Raw genomic sequence first — 12,646 nt, 5'->3', positions numbered from 1 at the left:
ATTCAAAACATTTTAAAATCCTAAATAATTTAATATTCTTAAAAAACGGAGGATATCATTGCATTTTTATTTTCTCAGTATTTAATCTTGGTATTTGTAGCTGGGAGAAAAAAAACACAGTTCTAATATTGCTCTTGCTGCTTATGATAGCAATTCACTTCTCTTGCGCATCAGTTGCCCTATTTGTAAAGTTAAAATAGTGCCTGATATATAAAGCAATCAGCAAATAATTCTGATATAAAACGTATGCTTTGGCTACTTCAAAAAAATATTCTAAGGACAAAAGAAATATTATACAGAATACTTTCGATGTAAAATTAAATTTTAGACCAGACGTAGGTTGGCAAACTCCTTAAAGGGTTACACAGTAAATATTTTTACAATTTGTGAGCTGAGAGACAAAATCAATGCCATTACATAGGTACTTTTGTAACCCTACTTAAAAATGTAAAAACCTCTTTTAGCTTCCTTATAAAAAGACAGGCTATAGGCTTCCATTTCTTATCTCCAAAATAGGTTTATTAGGGTTATTGGAACTAAATGATATAGTTAATTCACATGTAATTAAAGATCATAAATACACAGTATCTATTATAGCTCAGTAAATACTAGCTTACATTTAATACAAAGATGGAGGTGATTGATAGGGTCACTGCTTATTAGGTGATATATGGACCAAGAGCCAATGCTCTTGACAGGGTTTTCAGTAAGTGGTAAGTGTGTGCTTCTAACACAATGATTCTTACGTATCTCTTGGTTGGGATTAAGTTTACTTTCTAGGCATGATCTATATTTTTCAGAATACCTCGAGTCAAAAATGTTTGGCTTTAAGATAATTAAAGTGCCACTGGGTATTAAACTAGAGAACCAATATGCCACTAGTATACCTGATACATCTAGGAGAGGAAACAAACCTGGCTATGAGATAATTATTGAAGCTGGGCGATGGGTATATGAGGATTTAGTACACTATTCTCTTTTATCTGTTTGAAATTGGTGGTGTGCTGGTTATTGGCTCTCTGGGGTGGAAAATGCCCTGATTTTCTGCATTTACCAATTTCCATGGTGTAAATACTCCTACCATGGCCAGTTTAAGTTATCAACATGTCACTGAAGGCAGAGTTGGGAACAGATATGCAAAAATGGCTCCTAAGCAGTAGAAGCCAGCTTTCTGTAATAAACTTTTTAAAGTTAAAAAATATATTAAAGATTATGGAGTAAAATTAACTATTCATATCAATCCATTAATTTTACAATCAAAATACAAAGCCTGTGTTTACTATTGTGATAGCCTCTTATCTACCACCACCATCCCAGCCTAGACTGAGAAGCAGTTCAATATTAAGTGATAACTGCACTTTAAGCTTCATCTTAGCTTTTATTGATATATATTTAAGAAGCATTTTTAAGTCTTCCCATATACTCCTCAAATAAATCATCTATGTAACCTCTGAGCAGTTAAAAATATCATTTCTTCCTATTGTCATTTTCCTAGCTGCTTGTAAGCTTACTAGTTTCAAGAGCCATACTGATGTGCTTTTTTGAACCAAATTTACCATTTTATTCATTCCACTAGCAAGTACGACATTCAACATAATTAAAAACACACAGAAACTTCGGTTGGTTTTTCTTAGACTTCTTTAAAACACTAAAGATTAATCCAAAATACTTATAGCACTAACTAACTGGCTAAATACTGACAAAGTATTCTACTTCTGCCATACCCTATTATTAAATGACTAAACTACTGATATAAATTCAAACTTTATTCTTATTTGCTCACTGTGGGAAATATCTAAATCACAGAACTGAGGAAAATTAATTTTGTTTTATGTAAACTATAAAAGGCCAACCAAAGTCAAATGAACAATTTTAAATTAGAAGCCAATACATAATATTTGTCTCCCAGCGAAACCCTGGATATATGTTTTAGTTACTTTGTCTTTTATTAACAATGTTTGGGCATACTAATTTTATCTTTTCTTAATGCTATTTTTAAAGCAACAATGGAGGTAAGAAAATATCCTTTACTCTTGAAAATATTTTTAGCATGGTCTTTCTTACTAAAATTAAAAACAGCATTTAACAAAGTTAGCAGGCAAAAGTATTAAGAGCATGAACTGGAGTGTGTAGTCTGTCTGGGCTGAAACTGGCTCCATGATTTACTAGCTATGACTTTAGGCAAGTAACTTAAACTCTCTGAATTTCATTATCTCATTTGTGAGATAGAGCTAAATACTCTTAAGCTTCTTAGGGAATAATTATGATTGACATTATGCATGTAAAGTACTTATACTGCCTAGCACACAGTAAGTGCCCAATGTTAGCATTAACATTATGATGGTATAGAAAATCAAATCCAGTATTTGCAAAATGTCTACACTAAACGTCAAATATCAAAAAAGTCAAAATTCAATCTCACAAAAGTCTTGTTATATTTAGTCATTGAGTCTTTGGATAAAAAGTTTTGAAATTAAGAAATGAGAACCTAATTTTAAAAATACAAGTTATATGAATCATCAGTAAATTCTTCCTAGAAACACAAACTATGTCCATTTATCAGATTCTTCCCAGCATAAGCCTGAAAGTCCCCTTGTACCTATAATTACTTTTTATTTTTTTGTCTTTAAGTATTTTGAGTAAATCTTATCAGTTTGGTTGGTGAGATGTTGGAAGAAACCACAGAACTATACACAGCACTAATACACTATTATTACAGAATGTTTGGTCTCTCCTGTCATAAATATTACCTTATACAGCTGTTGGAAACCTTCACAAAAGAAGCTATAATTCTTTTTTCTCTTTATACAAATACAAGTTAATTGGTCTATTCAGTTGCAATTTTTTTATTTTTATAAAATTTTGCAAGTTATGAGCATCGAAGTTTTAAGAATTTCCTAAGCTTTTTACATAAGTAAACTTCAAGTTCACAGTCTGTCAATTTTGAACTATTTATGATTAAGGGGAGGCTTAACACAGTAATATCTCAGACAAGGAAGAGGGCATTAATTCTGCAGGCAGTTAGCAATGAAAATGCTAACCCTGAACAATCAGTCACTGACCATTTCCTTATACAGTTTGAGTAAAAAGATGTAGACTACAGAATGGAAACAAAAGTGAATATAAAACTTATCTTCCCCAAATACAGTTCTACTATACAAGTCTTGACGTTTACCCATGACATCAACAAAAATTAATGCACTGAGGGAATTAGTTCTCTCCCCCACTGGTCAAAAAAAAAAAAAAACAAAAAGGCATATATATTTTTAAGTTAGAAAAAGTGAATGACAATTTGCAAGCAAAAGAAAACCAGATTCACATTCTACTATTTACATTTGTTCTATTCACAGGTCAAAATTAAAATGTTTCTTTTCATTAGTTAAAAATAAACACTTAAAAAAATGCATTTTACTGCATCAATACTGTGGGGAGGTAATTTTGAATTTAGAAATGCTCTCTAGAGCAAAATTAACTTAACTTTGCGGGGGCCAACTGGCCTATCATTCAGATCTTTAATAGCAGCCATAGCTTCATTGTAGTTTATCATGGCAACAATGGCTTCCCCTGTAGGTAATCCTTGCTCGTTATACTGTATTGAAACTGAATCAGGTATGATTCTGTAACCATGGAAAAAGTCTAGAATTTCATTAACATTAGCTTTAAATGGAAGATTCATTATCTTAATGGGTGTTACTCTACCTGAATTACAATTTAATTTTGGATCAGGCATAAATCTCCCCTCAGGAAAACTTCCCATATTACGCTTTCCAAAATCAAACTTGCCACCTTCTGGGCGACCAAAATTCACAAAAGGGCGATGACTTCTAAAATCATCAGGGGGGCTCCTAAACTCCTCACCAGGAAGTCTAAAACTGTCAGTAAGTCTAGGGTCCTCCTCCGGAGCTTCCCTGAGGTCTTCCTCCGGGAGCCGCCTGAAGTCCTCATCAGAAGGGCTTCTAAAATCTTCCTCCTGGGGACTCCTGAAATCCTCATCAGGAGGGTGCCTAAAGTCTTCATCTGGAGGGCCCCTGAAATCTTCATCCAGTGGGTGCCTAAAATCTTCCTCTCGGGGGCGCCTAAAATGCTCCTGGGATGGCCGCCTGAAATGTTCCTGAGGCGGCCGTCTGAAATGCTCCTGGGGCGGCCGTCTGAAATGCTCCTGGGGCGGCCGCCGGAAATGCTCCTGAGGCGGCCGCCGGAAGTGCTCCACAGGTGGCCGCCGGAAGTGCTCCGGGGGCGGCCGCCGGAAGTGTTCCGCAGGTGGCCGCCGGAAGTCCTTCTCAGGAGAACGCCGGAAATCCTCCTCAGGAGACCGCCTGAAGTCCTCCTCGTGGGGCCGCCTGAAGTCCTCCTCAGGAGGTCGCCGGAAGTCTTCCTCTGGAAGTCGCCTGAAATCCTCCTCAGGGGGCCGCCGGAAGTCTTCCTCAGGTGGTCGCCTCCATTCCCCCGGGGGAAGCCGTCTGAAGTCCTCCTCAGGAGGCCGTCTCCAATCCTCCTCAGGTGGCCTCCTGAAGTCTCCCTGGGGGGGCCGCCTCCAGTCCTCCTCAGGGGGTCTCCTGAAGTCTTCCTTGGGAGGCCGCCTGAAATCCTCCTCAGGTGGCCGCCTCCAGTCCTCCTCCCGAGAGCGCCTGAAATCCTCCTCCGGAGAGTGTCTGAAGTCCTCTTCCCAAGGGCGCCTGAAGTCCTCCTCAGGAGGCCGCCTGAAGTGTTCCTCCCGAAGGCGCCTGAAGTCTTCAGGGGAGTGCCTGAAATCCTCTGGGGAATGCCTAAAGTCTTCTGGAGGGCGCCTTTCAGGAGGTCGGAAATCCCCCTGGGGATGCTTGAAATTGTCCAGTTGCCTCAAGTCCTCTTGCTGATGCCTAAAGTTTTCAGAAGGGCCAACCGAGTATAATGGTAGATCATTTGAGTCAAATGAATGGGAATGATCATCTCTATCACATGACTGTGAATGGTCATGCATCCTCTCACTGGACATTGAAGAAAAATTTACACCAAACTCCCGCATTTGTACCTCAGATATGAGCCTTAACAATACCTCTGTCCCCAAGAATCTTCGTCGGTTTAAACGTTCAGCTTTCACGGCCTGTTCTTCTGATCTGAATTTCACCAATGCTTCTCCTAGACCAACTCCTTTGTCATCATAAAGCAAGTAAATGTCATCCTCAGCAAGAGAAAAGTCTGCAAAGAACTTCTGCACTTCAACTTTTGTAACATCAAATGGAAAATTTCTTATATATATGCACAGTTTCTGGCCAGAATAGCCTTCTTGAGAGTATTTTTGTGAAACGTGTCCAAGCCTCTCTTTCTCTGTTGACGCTGCTCTTTTCTTTTCATAACATTCAATGAACTTCAGCATCTGTTTTCTAGAAACTGGATCAATATGAACTGGACGATACTGTAAAACAGTCTTATGTAAACCCAGAGCAGTGTTGTAGTCTTTCAGAGTCTTGAACATCACAAAGGCATATCTTGTTCTTCTTTCATCCTTATATAAAAATCTAATCTGTTCATTAGTCAGATCAGTATCTCTAAAGAAATTTCTTAAATCTCTTTTGTTAATACTTAGGGACAGGTTTTTTAAGTGAACATAAAATCCAAGAGGAGAACGAGAACGTGTTCTTCTGGGAGATTTTGAATGAGATCGTTTCCAAAAATGTCTATCATTAATTCCTCTTGGTGGAGAATGTTCTTCAGTCCTCATAGAAATGTCACCCTCCTTAACTGCATTACCTCCAAACTCAATCCACTGTTGTTCCGAGCCTTGCATTACTTCAATAAATCTTGAGCCCATAAAACTTCTATGACATTTAAGACCTCCTGAAGCATCGATACATGAAGCAAATTTTACTATGGCATCACCATTATTTCGGCCATCATGATGCTTTAAGAAAATTACTCCATCCACACACAAACCAGAGAAAAAGACACGTACATCATCTTCATTTACTAAGTAAGGCAAGCCTCGCAGAAACAAGTAAGGATTCTCTGCCTTCAATGGCCGTGTCTTTCTTGGCCTTAAATCACCTTGTCCTGTACCGTTAGTATGAAACCCAGCATCTTGATTAATCGGAGAGCCATATCCAGAATTACTTGCTTCTTCTTTAATAGCCTCAACAAAATTAGATAAGCTGCCAACCCCTGGTGCCCCAGATCCTGGTCTCTCTCTTCCCATGCGATCAGTTCTTTTCATTTCTATAGTCTTCTGCATTTCTGCCTTACTACTAAGAAAAAGCTCTACAGATGAATCCTTGATAAACCCTCCTGAACGACTTATGGCACGTCTTGCATCTTCATCTGTTGCAAAAATAATAAAAGCCTCCCCAACTTCCCCTCCAATTATATGCACTCCTCCATCAGGAATAGTCAATCCCGTGAAGAAGTGACGAATATCCACAGGCCCCGCAATAAAAGGAAGCCCCAGTAAACGGATGACTACAGCCATGCTGAGCTCAAACCACAGCAATAATGACCTGCAGACAGAAAGGTACACATAATAGCAAGTCTTATTTTTGAAGTACCTTATCCCAAACTAAGCTTAATAGTTACTTGGTTCCTACCCTCTTCAGCATTTATAAATGAAAATAAGACATGAGTTCACAAAGATATTGACTGTGTCTAATTCTTAAAAAAAAAAAAGGAATAAACTTTCTCCCAACTAAACATACAATAAACCAGATACTTTGAAGAAACATTTCCTATCACCTATCCTATACAGTATGAGCATCAAAAATATCACATCTTCTTTGTAAGTCTGCCAAGTGCTACTTCACAACAAGACCAAACTATTTTCAGACATATCTTCTACTGAAACATGGGAGAGAGCTTTGGTGATTAAAGAATTTTACCAACCACAACGAATTTTACATACTTAGAAAAGACATCTATGGTCAGTATATAATTGCTGCTCATGATAATAAACTGCTTACCACTAGTGCATCACTGACCAGACATAAAGTACAGAAGCCATATGTACCTAATGCACTATTCTACTTTGCATTTTTTTTTTGTCAAGCTTCTGTGAAATGCCTTAAGCTCTGGATATCTTACCTTTTTTTATTTCTTGGAGACCTGTTAATTCTGTAAAAGCAACTTAACTGTGGAAAGAAAATGAAATATAATTAATCCTTGGACCCTGCAATTGATCTTAAACAACGCCAGATTAGGATATTCACTTCAGAATTACCTATTAAAAGTGAAGCAATATAAGGAAGCACAACTAAGGGCATTACAAAATGGTTATCTTTGTTCCGAGGGGAAATTAATCATCCTTCAGCAAAAAGAAGGTACAGATTCCAAGTAGACATCGGCAAATTATTTAGAAACAAAAAACCTGAAAATTTAACAATTGGTCCTTGATTGGAAGTGACACAAGGAAAGGTGATGGACATGTTATATATTTTGATTGCAGTGTTGGTTATATGGTTGTATAAATTTATCAAGGCTAAATGAATTCTATCCTTAAGGTCTGTGCATTTCACTGTATATGAATTTTATATCCACTTTAAAAAAAAACTGTTCTACAAGTAAAATGACAATTTAACACCCAAAATTCCTAAAACACCTTCTATTCACTTCCACCCATGAAAAGACCAACATCTAATTCATTATGTCCAACTCCCCTGCAAATCTCCTCCCTTTCAAAACATAAGACCAAATCAAATTAATAAATGATACAATGAACACTAATGTTTCAAATTCAAAAACCAATTTTTAAAGCAATAAATCTAAAACCAATGGCTACCATTTGGACACAATTTTACGTTCTACATATACACCTCACATTTCTAAACATGGAACCAAATTTCCTGATTCCACTATAATTAAGACAAATAATAAAATATCCCTAAAATCTAAAGTCTCAATTACTACTACTCTTATACTCAACTATTGCTACTCCTTATCTTAAACTCCTAAAAAACTACTATTAAAATTCATCTTAAGCCAGAAAGAAAATGTTCAGATAAACACAGAATCTTATTATGCTAATAAGTTTATTCCATTTCAAACAACTATCCTGCATTCTATCGAGGAAACCCAAATGACAATGTAGAAAGGTAAAAATATAGTAAGAATATATTAATTTGGAATGTTTGGGGATATCAGTATTACAACTGAAAAATCTCAATTTAATATTGCTTAAGGAAATTACATCTAATACTTTCAGAGGTACCCAAACAAAGTAGTCTTAACCAAGTAAGTTTTTAACACCTATTAAATTAATGATTATAAGTTTATGTTTTTAGTGTGCAAATAAAGGTTGTTTTAATTCAGTACTTACACCTAAGTACCACTCATCCACAAAAGTGGTGTCTGAAAACATGTTCTTTGAGGTCTGCAAGGCTTATTTTCCTTTGAAAAATGTCCATAGATTACTTTTTAAACTACAAGCTAAACTAACAAGGATAGCAAGAAATTAACTGGCACATTTTACACATCTGAATTATCAATGCCAAACTGATATTAAAAATATTAATGAGTTTTACTATAAAATATATGCATGGTATGTGGGGGGAAGGGCAGAGGACATATGGGAAATCTTTGTACCTTCCACTAAATATTACTGTGAAACTAAAAAACCGTTCTAAAAAATAGTCTATTAGAAAATATCTGCACTGTCTCCCCAACCCTACCCCCACCTCCCCCGCCAAAAAATGTGTATAAGCTTAGTTTCTTCAACAAACCAACATCCACACCAATTTAACAAAAACTACAAATGGCTTCTGGAATAGTTGTCCACATTACTGTTCCAAGACTCCTTCCTATGCAAAATGACTTAGCTCCTTTTTTGCTTTTAAAATATTTTAGAAAGCAGTGTAATAAACATCATTTTGTCCCTACTAAACTTTTTTAAAAATTCAAAAGGGAACAGAAATATATCTACAGAAAAAGCTGAGAACATTTCACAGAATAATGCCAAATACTAAAAATGTCTTATAATTTATCCTCCCTAATTTGTAAACAGTATTCTAAGTAGTTCCACAAGTACAAATTCGTGAATTGCAATTCAAGTAGAATATATAAAATGTTTCTTCTAATTTGCCACAAATGTAACAATTGCTTAAACTTTTCTGCCCTTGAGATACAAAGGTAATGTATCATTTATCCCTCTAAAAAACACATCTAGGAGACCACCTATAAGAAACCAGCTCTGAAAATGAGCATCTTTCCTGTGGTTCCCATGTTATTTCCTTAAGCAAATTCCCCAGAAATTCTATTCTTAGAACATTACACAAAAAAGTAAAACACAAAAATACCCTAAAATACTCTACACTTAAAATTTTTCTACTTATGAATGCAACAAAAGTATTTTTGTGGCTGTGTTGGTTTAAAGACAGTGATCTGTTAGAACTTCTAACCTATGAAAAGAAGGAAGTGGGTCCTTAAGAGCTCATTTAAGGGCAAGTCGCTGAAATTAACAAGCTCATTTTAAATAATTTTGCTAATTTTATCCAACGATTCATCCCACTTAATCATCATTATCACAAAAAACCCCCACGATATGTGCATCTTCTCATCAAGACTGAAAGGGAAAAGGGAGGAAGGCTAAATTTAAATGGTATTATTTCAGATCCATTTATTTTAACTAGAGAATAGCAAGTCATTTTCCAGACATGGTGAGAGAGAGAACACTGCCGCTATTTCTTAAAACCTAAAGTTACGATGAAGCACATTTGAAGCACAAACGCAAGAGTTTCCCCTGCAGAAAATAATCTACCCCAGTCCACAATGATTCTTTATGACGATCTGCCTTTTATCCTTTTAAAATGTAGATGGTTAAAATAAAACACTAAAGGCATGACGACACAGAGCCAAGTCCCCAGTAGGAACCGTAAATGAAGATGAATCCACACGGCACAGGAATTCCCATAACATCCATCATCCTCAAACGGATCATCCGAAGGCATTGCTTCTATAGCCCAAAGCCTTTGTCCATACTCCCAGGGGTCAGAGCTTCCTTCTTTCGCACCAGGCCAAAGTTGCTACGTGGTATCCGATGCTGTAGCCAGACCTTCAGCCAAAAATCAGCCTTCATATTAACCTGGACCGCCCAACCTCCGTGCCTTTCCGTTACACCGTCCCAAGGGCAAACATTCCGCCCTAACTCGCCAAAGCGTGAACTGTCCCCAAATCTAACTGAAACACTTTAGCTCCCCTCAAGCCTAATGAGCCGGGCCTTCATCGCTTTTCTGCTACCGCTGACTACGATGACATAGCAAAGAAAAAAAAATACCTATGCAATCCTTCGAGATCTTCACTCTCAAGCAGACTGGCAAGTGCACACACACCACCACATGGATGGGGCAGTCGGTATTTAGCAAGGAAAGAGGGTGCCCTAACGACAGAAGCTACGCTAGTTCCTGGCGCGGCCCCGCCTTTCCCTGTGCTTCCGTCCCGGCCGCCAACCCCTCCCAGCCCCCGGCGCCCCAGGGGTAACTGCTTCGCTCTTGGCAATAAACACACACCGCTGCTGCCGAATCGGAACCACAAGGCTGGGGGCGGGGTGCACTCCTCGTCGCAGCAGCCTCCCCCAAACAGGCAGACCCCTCAGTGAGCCTAGAAAAAGATGGCGCCCACTCTCCCCTCTGGTCCGGACAAACGGACGTACAGTCTGTCTGCCCATGCGCTCTGCAGGCGTAACCCACCACCCCGGCGCCCCGGCCACGTTTGCGCACGCGCCCAGACGCTCACCTACTTCCCGTCGTCCAGGGAAGGGAGGTGGCGCCCACAAGCGCGCTCGCTCGCCCTGAAGTTGCTGAGCTCCTGCGCATGCTCAGATTCCAACCAAGCCGGGAACCTCAACAAGGGGTAGGAGAGAGCTTCTGTGACAAAGTTCGGAGTTAACCCGTTGCTGCGGTGAGAGACTTCAGTAAATAACAGCCGAAATACACTGGACAAACGTTCGTGATTCCCAGGAGTTAAGAAAAGAGACGCAAAAGCGGAGAAAATTTTGCGATTTCTTCATCTTTTCAGCGCTGCAGTTATGTGTTCTAAGCATCTAACGAAAGCCTCTTTGTAAATACTTTTAAAAGACCAGAAAAATGTTAGTGTTGCAGCCTTAGATGTTCCAGGTACAGTGCCAACACCCAAGGGGCTTAATAAGTGCATGCATATTCAACTTTAGAGACATTTATGAAGTCTGTAAATGTCTTTATACAGTTCTTCCTACTTTTGGGTTTTTTGAAACAGAACACATAAGCCAATTTTGAAAATTGGGAAGCGAAAAGCACAGTTACAGGCACGTTCTGTGGTGCCTGCTTTGTAAGAACTGGTGAACAACCTTGTGTTTTATTATTTGCAAGTAACAAAGCAACCCACCACGTTTTATAATTACAGGATACATTTATGGGTGGATTCAAAGCTCACTAAGAAACTATTACTTTAAAGCATTGTTACATATGAGAGAAAAAAATGAGTTTTCAATATCTCTCTCACTGCAAAATACCCATTCTCTTTGAGAAAGAAGAGGTAGTTTAACAAGTGAATAAAAGGTGGTTCTCTGAGTGAGCCACCATTTACTCACTTGGGCAAATTACTTAGCCTCTCTATGCCTGTTTCCTCATCTGTAAAATGGGGATAATATTAGTACCTGCCTCTTAAGGTTGCCAGAAATGTTGAATGAGCAAATATATGTAAATATCTGAGACTACATAAGTATTAGTGACTTGTTTCAAATGTCAAGGTGATCCCATAGACAAGCAGAAATTGTCACCTCAGGGAGCTAGGCTCAATGACTAGGCAGCATTTACCTTGATTATTTCCAAAACTCCAGGGTTTGGTCCTAGCCTAGCAAGCTCAAGAACCTGAACTTAAAAACTAACATCTATTGAGAGTTTATTATGTGCCAGCCCCTGTGTATTATCTCATTTTATTCTTACAACTACTTTTAGAGGTAGGTACTATTATTTTTCCTATTTTACAAATAAGAGAAACTGAGGCATAAAGCCATTGCATAGCTTGCCCAAGTTTACAGAGATAGTATTAACCAGGAATTGAACCCTAGTGGTTTGCTTCCAGAGAACACTGCTCTGAATTATACAGGGAGAGTATGCTGTCTTCTGAGGCAGACTCCCTTTAAACAAGCACACAGAAACAATGCTCCAAAATGTCAATATTGTCAATATTAATTCACAAGAAGAAACACTAGTAAAGTGAAACTGAGGTCAACTCAGGCTGACCAGCACCTTACTGGCTGTAAACACTCTCTATATGAAGTCAAATGATGAGAGGGTTGTTTGCTAAGCATGAAAATAGAACATGAGTTATCTAATGTCAAAAACTGTTTTTCAGTTAAGGGTACCTAAGAAACCCATCTAACCCATCTTAACAAAAATACAGCTGTCATGTAATGAGCACTTACTATAAGGCTCATCTGAACAAGTGTGCTTAGATCAGACTCCTTCCCTTGGAGAGGCTTAGACAGATATTGCCAGCTGCCCTTGTTTTTCGAAGATGACCATCCCCCTTCTATTCACATAGATTTTCTCCAAACAGAACAATATAGTGAATGGCTGTTTTTTTCTAGTCTGCCTTCTGCCTTTCTCTGATGAGTACACCATTACAATCAAAAGAAGAAAATTCCAGTCAAGGTAATTGAGTTTACCTATATGGTATTCTGGTTATTGAACAGTTTCTTGAGCCTTTAGTG

General features: G+C 38.3%; 1 protein-coding gene across 2 annotated transcripts; it reads right to left on the bottom strand.

Moving 5' to 3' along the window:
- Positions 1-1,865: 1,865 nt before the first annotated feature.
- RBM12B (RNA binding motif protein 12B) lies at positions 1,866-10,496 on the bottom strand. 2 transcript variants are annotated; one of them, XM_059902431.1, is made up of 3 exons: positions 10,464-10,496; positions 7,048-7,094; positions 1,866-6,470 (listed from the first exon to the last, which is right to left on the bottom strand). In XM_059902431.1, exon 3 carries the CDS (start codon positions 6,440-6,442, stop codon positions 3,458-3,460), a length of 2,985 nt encoding a protein of 994 aa, XP_059758414.1. In that variant the 5' UTR covers positions 6,443-6,470; positions 7,048-7,094; positions 10,464-10,496; the 3' UTR covers positions 1,866-3,457. The 2 variants fall into 2 exon arrangements, with proteins under 2 accessions (XP_059758414.1, XP_059758415.1); XM_059902432.1 differs by lacking the exon at positions 10,464-10,496 and adding an exon at positions 10,232-10,349.
- Positions 10,497-12,646: the final 2,150 nt, after the last annotated feature.

This window comes from Balaenoptera ricei, chromosome 17 (genome assembly GCF_028023285.1).
Source record: "Balaenoptera ricei isolate mBalRic1 chromosome 17, mBalRic1.hap2, whole genome shotgun sequence".
Lineage (NCBI taxonomy): Eukaryota > Metazoa > Chordata > Mammalia > Artiodactyla > Balaenopteridae > Balaenoptera > Balaenoptera ricei.
This window is presented reverse-complemented; position numbering and strand designations above follow the sequence as displayed.